The 12,857-nt window shown below is 37.1% G+C and overlaps 1 protein-coding gene across 2 annotated transcripts in view; it reads right to left on the bottom strand.

Annotated features, from left to right (window-relative positions):
- Positions 1-2,606, bottom strand: part of LOC117422865 (PEX5-related protein-like) — a 78,877-nt gene extending 76,271 nt beyond the window's left edge. For both annotated transcript variants that reach the window (XM_034038070.3, XM_034038071.3), the window contains exon 1: positions 2,103-2,606. In XM_034038070.3, the coding sequence (XP_033893961.2) occupies positions 2,103-2,123 (21 nt within the window). In that variant the 5' untranslated portion in view covers positions 2,124-2,606. The remainder of the gene's footprint in view (positions 1-2,102) is intronic.
- Between the last annotated feature and the right edge of the window lie 10,251 nt (positions 2,607-12,857).

The raw sequence follows: 12,857 nt of genomic DNA, 5'->3' as shown, positions 1-12,857 counted from the left end.
GATTCCATGAACTAATTTGTTTTTTAGCAATCATCATGACTGATATGACCACCAATGCTTAGCAGCTATTGTTATGTCATATTGTGTGGGATCTGTGCCTGTGTGACACCTGCTAAGCACAAGTAGATACTGGTTCCTCAAGTAGTTCTCTCTACAATGGTTTGTACAGTACATTAAGAAACCATTAAGGTTCAACCCTAGAGTTTTAGAGTTATGATCCAGAGCACCTTCTGTGTGACACAACATGACATGCAATTTTAAAAACACGGCTCAAATCTGTACTACCATGACAGCCATTCAACTAACTGTTCAAAGTGAACAATGCCAGCAGTAAGGAACCAAAAATACCATGTTCAGATCACACTAATTATTCTTTCTGATGCTAATTGTTATTTAAATCTAACATGAACATTTTTAGTCTGCTGCGCTAACACCAAAATATACTTTTTATAGATTTGTTTGTATGCATACAATGCCGGATGCAATGTGTTGTACTAAACCTGTACCACTGCATAATACATTTAATTGAGTTTTACATTCTACTCTACATTCATTTATAGCCTGATCATTTACAAGAGAAACTGCAGCACTGCGGGTGTTTCTAAACGTCTTTATGTTAAGCCACATTAAAAAAAATGTGTCAGTAGACTGTGACAGTCATTTGCAAATCACCCCGTGACTAACTAAACACTGCTGTTGTCCTAAAACATTATTACATACTCATTATTTTCTTTATATTGTCATTTAGTCAAAACGTGTTAAATGTATAAAATAGATTAGCTATTATCATTTAAACATATGATATACACATCATCAGAATGATTAAACAAATAATCCATAAGATTGTTTATTTTATTTTTGAATGGCTAATACACAACTTAATACATTACTCTGTTATTAACTTGCTGAGCACACCGATACAGTTGTGTACTTAAAAAATACAATAGCAAACCCGGGACGATTAACAACTTTATTGTTTCCTTAGAATATGAGCTAAATCGCGAAATGTTTACTTCCTAGTCAGGTTATCTTATATAGTTTGTTTCCCGTGTGCAAAAGGACCGAGTCCATCTATTGTTCACATTGACTCGGTTCAAGCGAACCAGACTCGGTGCGTTTGCCAAACGAACCGAGACCTACCAGCCGAAGATACTATATGTTATCCTTTCTAGTAGTAGTGTAGGTAACCTTCAAAGATTTAGCCTCAGATTCTGGATGCATAGATTACCTTTCGCTGTGATAGCTGGCAGATGCCAATTTTAACCACGTGAGTTAGGGAGGGCATTTGTTGTTAAGTATTCCGTGGTTGTACTGTATGACGTGGTTGTACTACATAACTACCGTAGCTCTTACTGAAGAAGCCATTGCCTATCGGTACTTTTAACAGTAATTCTCTGCATGTATAACGCGTGTTAAAGAAAGAAAAAAAAAACACCTTCAACGTCGGTAACTAGGAATGTATAAGCATTCCACTGCCTAAATCAAAGGGATAGCCTACTAATCTTAATAGAATCGTACACCAAACGTATATTTTCTAAATTACATTGTGCGTTGCTTTGCCTGAGAAATGCTGAACGTCAAGGTTAAAACCAGTACTTATTGAAGTGTTAACATGCAGTGTTTCAAAAGCCTGCTGCGCTGAGCCCAGTGTAAATGAAGACCCGCGGAAGCTACCGGTTCAGTATTATGCTGACTCAATTTTGAACACACAGCATTCATTCGTGTTTAAATATAAGAGCTGGTGCCGGCCAAAGGACTCCTGTGTACAGCTGGTTACGACAATCCATCCTCCCCAGGGAGCAGCGGTGTTACTTTGAATGGACCAGCAAACCAAAAGGCTGCTCGTTTAGAATTACAAGTAGTTCGTGTGAGAGTTGTCCGTCACTGATGCATGCACAATGACATGTTATGGCTTTTGTTGCCTACATTGGTATACATATATGTCCCTACATGCATTTGTTTTATTTGTACCCCTCTTATTGAAAATGTCCTTGGTGTTTCATAAAGCCATTCATTCGTGTTGCTGTTCTCAAACCATTTTATCAATACTCTTTCAAATACATGCAATGTCCCTTTTAAATGGAACATAAATAAACGCTTACCTGCACGTGCCCCTGGTACATATTGAGCCTAGGGTGAAAACGTCGCTTTCCCAAAGGTGGATAACAATTAGTTGATCACTTCACAGGAGGTGTTTAGAGGTGCAAAGCTGAACTGGAAGCGGTTTGCCGTAGTTGAGTCAGAATGGGCAGTGCGATTGATGGGGAGAGAAACACACGCCTGCTTTCGGTGCGAAAGCGAGGAGCTGTCCTTGTCTGAAGTGCTGAAGACGTTCTCTCCGTGTTGTCGGTGCTAGAGGAAAGGAGACAGTCGCACATATACAGGAAGGTAAATGAGTGTGCAGGACCAGCTGTGCACGCGGAGAATCGCCGCGAGCTGTTAGCGTAACATTGATGTTCTCGTGTTGGTCGTGGTGGAGCTGGAAGACCACACAGATGCTGTCGTTGCTGCGTAAAATAGTTTCAAGTCTACATTTCTTTCCTTCCTTTCTGACTGTTTTAATACTTCCAGTGTTCCCCTCACTCCGTCCCCGGCTAACCGCTTCAACTCTCCTTGTTTCAGCCTTTCCTGGCTATCTATACTGGAGCCGCCTCCTTTTCTCACGTGCTCCATCATAAGGAACACAAGTGAACTCTGAGCACATTTGACAGGGTGTTGGCATCGGGTCATGGGAGAACCACGGGATTATTTAGTAAGCCTGTACTGTAACAGTGGATGAGAAACCCACGACGAGAGAGAATTCAGTGAAATGTGAGGGAGAATATTGATTGATCAATTGAAAGTATACTGTAAATCAAATTTTCCCTTTCAAATACAGGTAATGGAAAGGGTTGTCACTATATGTAAGACAGCTCTAATATATTATTATTATTATTATTATTATTATTATTATTATTATTATTATTATTATTATTATTATTATTGAAGCCTCCACTGGTAAGATTAATAGGCTTACCCAGCCATAATAACACCCTGGACTGGAGCCCTATCAAGCTTGGCAATGTTGTTCTTGCAGTGTGGTTTTAAAGTCAGTAGTCACCTGCTGATGCAATGCTGCTGTATAGGAAAAACATCCACTTCAGCAATGCAACTCTGTAGGGGAATTTTCCAAATGAGGGGGGGGGGGGGGCACTGTGGGTCATAAAGGGCCCTGTAACTGTTGTCTATAACGTACCTGTTATTACATTATTATTGAATTACCTGTTATGTTGGGCATCATTTGTCTTGCATAGCGATTCTAATATTTTTGTTGAATTATTTAGGATTGTTTCAATTTTATTTTACTGTTAAGCACAGCTTGAATGTAGAAACAAGGGGTCTATTATATAAATAAATGACATCTTGCACATTAAGGGCTGTATCATTTAACTTAATTTTAACAGTTTGTAATAAAGAATATACTATACATGAGTCCCTGGGTGGCACAACTAGTAAAAGTCACTGCTGAGTGCAGTGTGGATTGAGTCATGTGCCTGGGAATGAATAGACTAAAAGTGAATTGTGTATAGCTACATAACTTTTTTTATAAAGAAAAAAACACAGTCTGTGCTATACCTATTTATGTGTTCTGCGTACTCAAACAAAATGTATATTTGCTTCATGGTAGCCTCAATGTATTTATCATGGTGACAAAAACAATGGAAGAAATTCCTGCATGATTATTTTACTGAAAATGATGTACTGTACAAATATGGTTATTTAAAAATGCACCTAACTGAAAAACATAAGAACACTGACTCCTAAAATGTTTTGTAATATTAGTGTACTGTATTGTATATTCCTTTAAAGAGGAATGAAATAGCACAGTTACAAAATATTCTTCTCATTGTTGAGATTCACTTTGTATTATAATCTGTTTCAGTCATTCCATCCTGGTGAAATTTAAAACACCTATATGGCCTAAATTGAGCTCCCATAATAATGTCTACTCTCCAAGTATAACTTGCACCCCAGTGGATGTAAGAAGTACCACTCTGCCCCTAGTGGATGTAAGAAGTATCACATTTGGCCTAATTATGAAAGAAACACAAAAAGCAAGTATATATTAGTTATTATACAAGTCTAATATTTCATACCCATACCAAGTTGTCCTTTAACAAATAGTAAGCATTTGTTGTCTATGTACAGTATATTTAGTTTTTTTTTCTTTTTGCTACCATTCCTTGTAATGATCAACTCCACAACAGTGCAATTTAATAATATTTTGAAATCATGATATGATATTTAAAACAAAACATTTTGAAATACAAAAGTGATAACAATGAAATATATTGACTGAGAGAGGTGCAACTGACACCGTTCCCTGTGACAAAGGGGGTTCGTTTTTCAGGGTCGACAGTGCATGGGTCAATAAATATAGATCTAATAAGACTGTCTAGAGTGACTGCTTTTTTAAAGTGCCCTGGAAAATCCTTCTGGTCTACAAAGGACATCTCCAGGAAAGACAGGACAGATGGTCACCCACCATTTAAATCATTAATACGCTGTATGGTCCACCCTTACACGCGATTTAAAGCCTCACACGCGATTTAAAGAGAGGATGCATTCACCCTGTTGATTACCACATTCTCTGCATGTTACGAATTACTTTACAGGTAAGTACTGGGACAGTAAGCAACATACCAGTGGCCTAATGATCTGCTGTAAAATGCTTCTCAGTCGTATTGTGTGTATGTTCAACCAGCCAGTGTTCAATCAAGGTGGCACTCCTTTAAACAAGGAATCACTTTTGCCCCCAAGAAAAACATCAGCAAGTCTATAATGTAGTCCTATAATGTAATATGCACCTGTAACAGAACAGAAGAGATCTGATTCATAGTATAACTTATTATTGGCATTATCGGTATCATTATTTCTGTACAATAAACTATTTATATCATGTGAAAAAATAAGGAACACAGAGCATGCATCTCCACAAACATGAAAAGCGCATTGCAGAATGAAAAGAGGCACGTGTAGGAACTGTATAGATATAATACATGGTGTAATGAAAATATGTGAAACTCTATCAAATATTTAACAAGTCCATTTTTACTATTATGGATTTTTACCATTCTAAACATGAAATTTAATGAACCATTTTAAATAGAAATAAGATTGGTAGCCAGAATAATAGTCTTAGGACATTAGGAAATTCCTCATGTGTATGAATACAATAGGTATGATATATGATGTAACGTATTATTATCCATCTGATAAATGGACAGGGGTACTCACTTATACAAAAGTAATATCAGTTTGTTTATAACAAGACAATAACAGAGTTCTCTTTAACTAGCTTTGAGATCATCTGAAAATATATAAATGGTTATTGACTAGCTTCTAGCACAAGACTTTCCTTTTCTGCTCTTTGATGTAATTGATATAGTCCTGAAATAGAATCCTATTTCACTGCTAGTAAATCATCTTCGCTTTATATAATTGCTTTCATATTATTAGATTCATTTGAAGATATTTTTAGCTATAGGACTAGTGTAAAAAAAAAAGGATGTAGCAGAGTGCTTGGAATGGTCCTGAAATTTCTTTTTAAGATGGATTGGTGCATGAGTGCAGAGAATGTCACTGCTCAAGAAAAGTATTTAAGACTAAAACATGTTTAAACGAATGGGTAAGTATTGCACTTTCTTGTGTCCATATGACATGGTATCAGAACTGGAAGTGGGCCCATGTGTAATTCAGAGGAAAGGAATAACTCTATCATGTATTTGAGAAATAAAATAGACATTCGTCTCTAGTTATTATTATTATTTGTTTATTTAGCAGACGCCTTTATCCAAGGCAACTTACAGAGACTAGGGTGTGTGAACTATGCATCAGCTGCAATGTCACTTACAATTACATCTCACCTGAAAGACAGAGCACAAGGAGATTAAGTGACTTGCTCAGGGTCACACAATGAGTCAGTGACTGAGGTGGGATGTGAACTGGGGACCTCCTGGTTACAAGCCCCTGTCTTTAACCACTGGACCACACAGCCTACTTAGTTGAGGGGAGTTTATCCCCTATGGAAACTGAGGAGAACATAATGTAATACCTCAAACAGAAAAATAAAAAAGAAATAAAAATGTTTTTTTCAAGGAGAGCAGGGGTGGGCTATGGGGGGGGGGGGGCGGTGGGAGGGTGGGTTGGGTAAATGCACTTACCTTTCACTCATTAAATGGCAGGATCATGCTCCATAGTTCCCTCCAGTGGACTCCAGTGAGTATACAAGTTATGGGTTCTTATTTTCATATTATCCCCCAAATAAAGTATGCTGTACGCTACAAATTGCTATCCATTAGCTCAATTATCACCTATTATTCCATTTTTTCAGTCATTTATTTTTTGATCTGGTTGGGCATTCCGCATAGAAAGTCACTTATATATTTTCTCAGTAACCCTTGTGCAAATGCCAGCATGACATCATCCAATACTAACTGGCACAAAGCAATAACATTTCCTGAAAGTACTTTATTGCAATGAATTCTCATTCTATTATTAAATTCAATTTAATAACTCTTCAAAAAAAGAGAATCCTAAGGCGCACAATGATCAGGAAGTGTTTTTTTTTTTTTTTTTTTTTTTTAAGTCTTGGTTATTACCCACCTGTTAGTTTTTTAAAACTACCTCTAAAATTGATCACATACCAAAGAGAAACTTTATATAGACCTGCAGGTAATTTAAATTGCAAATAGAACTAATAGTAACCACCTTTGGCCATATATATATATATATATATATATATATATATATATATATATATATATATATATATATATATATATATATATTTAATTATGTCTCAATCCTAAAATTCTAGGTGATGCAAAACATTTGGCCATAGCTGCATATATCAAGCCTGATGTTGCATTGTTTACTCCGCTGTTAGCTGCTACAAACATTTTTGAAGGAGCATGGAAGTTTAAATAGGTGTAACATTAACAAGCAAATTTTCTATGAATGCTTTTTCACAGAACGGAATTAAATGTTTCTCCTTCTAGGAACCACTGGATTAGATTAGAGCTGGAACATTACCCACCTACAAAAAATAATCTTTTCTGTGCCCAGATAAGGTGCTGCATTTTGGAGTGTTTCTGATGCATGAGCATTTGGGTCCTGCTGTCACCGAGTGATATTAATGCCAGCCACCAGCATTCAATCACGTTTGCCCACACAGGTTTGCTTCTGCTTTTGCTAATCATTAATGAACTGATGAGTAATGAAAATCATTGCAGTTTGTTTGTTTTGTTTTGTCAGTGATGATCTGCAATATGTGAACACTGGAGGCATCAAACTAACAAACTGAAACAGAAGGCACGTTTTCAATTTTTTAAAAACTCTTTATTGTTTTTCAATACCAATCAAGCCATACATCACATGAACGATTGAAAGCAAACTTAAGGTTCTATAGAAAGAAAGAAAGAAAGAAAGAAAGAAAGAAAGAAAGAAAGAGATTAGTAATTCATTAAATTAGGTTTATGTTGCGTATGATGTTTATTGAAGGGATAGAAGATTAAGTTGAACAACATGTGCTAGGATCACCTAAGTGTTAATTGTATCTTTAAGGAAATACATGGCAAGTTTCAGCCTATGTTTTATCATAAGAATGGCTGAATGCGGAAGCTACCTTGTAATCGGACAGTGCAAACTGGTTCAGAGGTTTGCAGTGCTAAACACCACTGACAGCTAAAAAGAAGTCAAGGAAGGGGTCTCTTCCCATTGCCTTTTGTCCTTTCTGGGGTCAAGAGCTTTATGGGGAATCCATGTTGGTAAGTAGCTTTTAAAAATGATTGTATTTATTATTCACCTTTTCCTAAGATGTGTTGTGATGTTTACCACCATTCTGACATTCTTCAGTACTGAATTGTGATCATTTCTCTTTATCAGAATCCACCTGGTATTCTTTGCATGTAAAATCCAAGTAGCCGGGTCTGCCTGAGTATTTTATCCTAAAGAAATCACCTTGGTCAATAATAACAGTATGATCAAAAACTGGAAATACTTGCATCATTCTAGATATGTTGATGTTATTATGCCTTTGAGAGAGGAGGAAGGCTGATGAGAATTAATTTTCAAAATGGGAGCTCTCTGAAATATATTATAAATGATCACACAATTTGTATGCTAGTTAGAATTTTTCTGACCAGTATTTTTGCTTCTAATAATTATTAGTAAATAGGGTGTGACACTTTGAGACATACCATGTGTAGTCATCACAATTTTTCTCCCGCAATTCTGTCCAAATTACTGCCACTTTGTAAATTTCATTTTAAACGATTTCAATGTGAAAATACAGGATTTTTTTACAAATAAAATAGACAATAAAAAAAAACACAGTAAGAAATGAAACACTGTTAAACCTGTTTAATATTACACCTGTTAATGCCACCCTCCACTTTATCACTGTATTGAAATAACAGAATGTATTGGGGGTCCATGGAACAAGCTGCTGATTACATCACTATTATCCCTCTCTGGTTAACAGCAATCACGTTCATCAGTCCTACTGTCTTCCACTCCACTTAATATCACTTTGGAGGAAAATGTCCCACAGTAAAAGCATAGCAAAGTGTAATAAAGCACAGTGAAAGAATGTTAAAGCGTAGGTAAGCATTGTAAAGACCAGTCAGGTATGGTAAAGCATATGAAAAATATCATGGAGGTGGCTTGCTGGGTGTCTGTTGATTAAGCAGTTGTCAATACCTGTGGCTATCTTGTGTAATCCCTGATGCTTCAGATACAAAGTACAAAGCCACTGCTTTAGTCCTTCAATATATTATTTTCAAGCAACTGATGTTCTTAAACGAGACAGTATTTTCATGCAGAGTGTTTTCATTTAAAAGTCTTTAAAAGCCTGTTATCTCCTATCATATTTCTCTCTATGTGAAAGCGTCCAAAAGTGACTCCTAATTTCAGTGAATTAGAGGCTTTTAATTTCCACTGGCTACTGTAAGGGACAAATGGAACTTTCTGCTTCAGCCCGGAACATAACGCTGCAACACATCAGAAAGATGCCAAGTTGTCTGGTGTTGGAAAACATGGATCGAGAATTGATTAGCAGTTTGCTACTCATGTGGACTGGCAGAGCTATACTGGTGTTCTTTTCTGAAAAGAGACTAATATTGCAGATAGCAGACTGTTTGGTTCAAATTGCATGTACTGCTAACAATTGGTAAGGGACCTTGCGTCTACAAGCTTCTTGTCCAACATTGACTGCAAGCTAACAAGATAACAATGCTGTGGACCAGAAGGGGCCAGGCTATAAGACTTTTGGGAATACAAAGCATAAAGGAGCTAAAAGGCTCCCAGGGACTGCCGTTGGACCCAAAGGTTCACAGGGAGAATAAGAGATAATGCCACTGGACTCAAACGGTCTCAGGCAAAACGGAGAGATAAGAACAAGGAAGATGACAAAAACCAGATTTATGGACCTTTTTGGGGCACCACCAGGGGTCTGAAGAATGCACTGAGTTCAGAGGTCGTCACACTAGATTACACACACACACACACACACAAAATTAAATATATGGTAACAGAATAATGTGTTGTACCTTTTCTATTGGTTAAGTGTCAGAGAAAGAAGAGGAGAGAGACACCTATGCAGAAGGGTATTTAATGTCATGTAAAAGATGTAACAACTGGTAATCGGTTCTATACTTGGACTGGTTTCCCTGCATGTATGAAATAAACTTAACACTGATTAAGAAATGGCGTCTCTGCAGTTTCTTAAGAAACATCGATACTCACGTTTTAAGTCATCTGGTAATGAAGAGTTTGTTAAGGTACTGTAATGGATCACATCCTAGTGACTGATAACTTAATAATACTGACATCAGCATGAGACATGTACTTACCTCCCGACTACAGAGCTTGCCCTTTAGATGAATGGTAAGGCGTTTGCTTGTGAACCGTGAGGTTACTGCGTCTAGTCCTTGCTTTTCCATCCAATTCAATGTGCTGAAATGCCGTGGAATCTAAACACAACAATATGTTTACAAGGTATTAAACATGCAGTAAATGATCAAGTTCATTTCCATTTTGAATAATAATCCCAGTCGTAAAAAACATTGTAAAGCAAATATACAAAACTGAATAACTGACATTCCTGACATCTTGCCCCTCTCCATGCTGTGCTTATTGAATTATGAGCTGAATAGAGTACCAGCCATCGCTTTCAGAAACAATCAAGCAAAATGTATCCTGAAAAAGACACAACAGGACAGGTTTGAAGAAAATCAGTCTCAACCGTGTTCTTCAGATCTGTATACAGAACTGCTGTTTACGGGCTCACTGAGTGAGCAAGATTAGTAGTTTCATTTGCAATATTCCCAAATTGTAGTAAAAATGTATTGTACATCAGAAATATTACCATAACATTCACAATATAGTGCTCACCCTGTGTAAAATATGCACTGCTAATAAGAACCTAATAAATATTTGGGCGCGAGACAAGGCTGTTCAGGCCATCAAGCACATCATTTGCCCCAGCTAAGGGGATTTTTTATGTTCCTAGTGTTTTTCTCATTACCACTTCACCTGGTAGGCTATCCATGTATTTCTAGCTATAAAGTATTGCATTTCAGTCTCTTTCTGAATGCTCCTTCTTCATTTATATCTCACATAGCATTTCAAAAATAGATTCCCTCACCCTATCAAAATAACTGATAATTATTATTATAGGCAATGCCCTTCTAGGCCACACAATTATCAATTTGTGAGGAAAGACACTCCCTTACCCTTTAGAATCATCATGCAAAGTAACTTTAATGCTCTGTTGCTTCCCAGGACCTGGTTAAAATAGTCTTATAATTTACCAGCAGACACTGTGTTTAAAGGAGCAAAAGACATCACAGAGAGTCATTGCATCTTATCTCCACATAATGTAAAAAGATATTTACAATACGCCCGTCTAAAAGTTTATCTGAAAAATTTAATTGCAACGCACCACGAAGTGTTTTATTATTTAATATCTGCTCTTCCACTGCCCTTCCATTCAAGTTTCTGAAATGTATTGCAAACCAGCTTTATGGAGAAACAATTTTTTCTAGTAATACGTTTCCCATAATAGTCCGCTTTACAGTAGAAGGCACATATTTTATCACACAGACACTGTTAGAAAATACCCATAAAGTTGAAGACACAGCCATAAGATTTATAGTAGTGCCAATGTGTTTTTGCTTTTTTCCTCTAATAAGAAAAAGTTCAGGAATAATTGTTCTCAAAAAGCAAAATAGCCAGGGTAAATTCAACCAGCCAATAATGATCTGCTTTTTGACATACTTTGTTTTATGGTGCTATTCAATCAAATGTCCAGTCACACCCCCGAGCACACTCTTCCAAAGAGGCTCTATGTTAAGGATCTAAATGGGTGTGGATCTTAATGCTGTCAGCCTGAAACTGCCCTTCATGGATCTCATCTCTCTGTATTCTTCTGGAAGGTTTGATTAGATGTTGCCATAGCCATAAAACATGGACCTAATGCCAGTGCTGGATTTTTTGATTGACTTCCCTCTATGTAGAGGGATCCTGAGCCCTTGAATTAGTTTGCTTTACAAATGGAGCCTATACAGTACCTTTTCAGCAGTTGCATACTAGAAATCAATAAACCAGACTGCCTCCTGTGCAGCCCCTTTCAACTGTCTCTGAGGGAGATCAGAAAACGTACTGCCTTCCAGACCAGCACTGCTGTCAAGGGTACTTCCCCTCTCCGGCTGTGGAGCACCTTGTGTGCTGAGAAAACTGCTGTGCCAGATCTGGAAATGACATTAACCATCACATTCAACTGACTCGTTTATTTTAGTTTTTATTTATTTGTTTATTTTTTTAATTGGAAAAGTACTTTGTGTACAGATACAGTATGTTATTATTTGCTGGAGTATAAATCATAAAGATAAAAAAATAAATAGAAAAATAAGAATAGTAATAGTAATAGTAGTGTCAAGTCTGTGTGGTCCAGTGGTTAAAGAAAAGGGCTTGTAACCACAAGATCCCCAGTTCAAATCCCACCTCAGCTACTGACTCATTGTGTGACCCTGAGCAAGTCACTTAACCTCCTTGTGCTCCGTATTTTGGTTGAGATGTAGTTGTAAGTGACAATGCAGCTGATGCATAGTTCACACACCCTAGTCTCTGTAAGTTGCCTTGGATAAAGGTGTCTGCTAAATAATAATAATAATAGTCTGTTGCTGTCGAGAAGCATGAACGCCTTCCCTGTATTATTTATTTATTTCTTAGCCGACACCCTTATCCAGGGCGACTTACAATTGTTACAAGATATCACATTATTTTTACATACAATTACCCATTTATACAGTTGGGTTTTTACTAGAGCAATCTAGGTAAAGTACCTTGTTCAAGGGTACAGCAGCAATCTCCCCCACCTGGGATTGAACCCACAACCCTCCAGTCAAAAGACCAGAGCCCTAACCACTACCCCACACTGCTGCCCTATAAATATTAGTACTTGGATTCAAAACTGAAAACTGCGTCTCTTTCAGTGAAACTGGTAGATCAAATCCAGCGTGCCCCTTCTATACAGACCCATACCCCATACCTTTACTTTAATTTAAAAGTATGATCATAACAATCTCGTTAACAATCTCATTAACAATACTCCTTTCACCAAAAGCTGTTTTTGGTTTCGTAGTTTGCATCAGGCAGCTTAGCAATTAGGGGAGGCCTGCAGCTTTGTAGATTTGGAAACATGGTGGTAATGCAGCAGCTATATAAAGAACCTTCATGCAAGTTTAATGATGAAAGGGAAAAATGTAGTCCTTTATTCAGAGGCAGTTTGATGAATATCTCTTATAACAGTTTAC

Source organism: Acipenser ruthenus, chromosome 17 (assembly GCF_902713425.1).
Source record: "Acipenser ruthenus chromosome 17, fAciRut3.2 maternal haplotype, whole genome shotgun sequence".
Classification (NCBI taxonomy): domain Eukaryota; kingdom Metazoa; phylum Chordata; class Actinopteri; order Acipenseriformes; family Acipenseridae; genus Acipenser; species Acipenser ruthenus.
The sequence above is the reverse complement of the archived record's forward strand: the minus strand, read 5'-3'. Positions and strand labels throughout refer to the sequence as shown.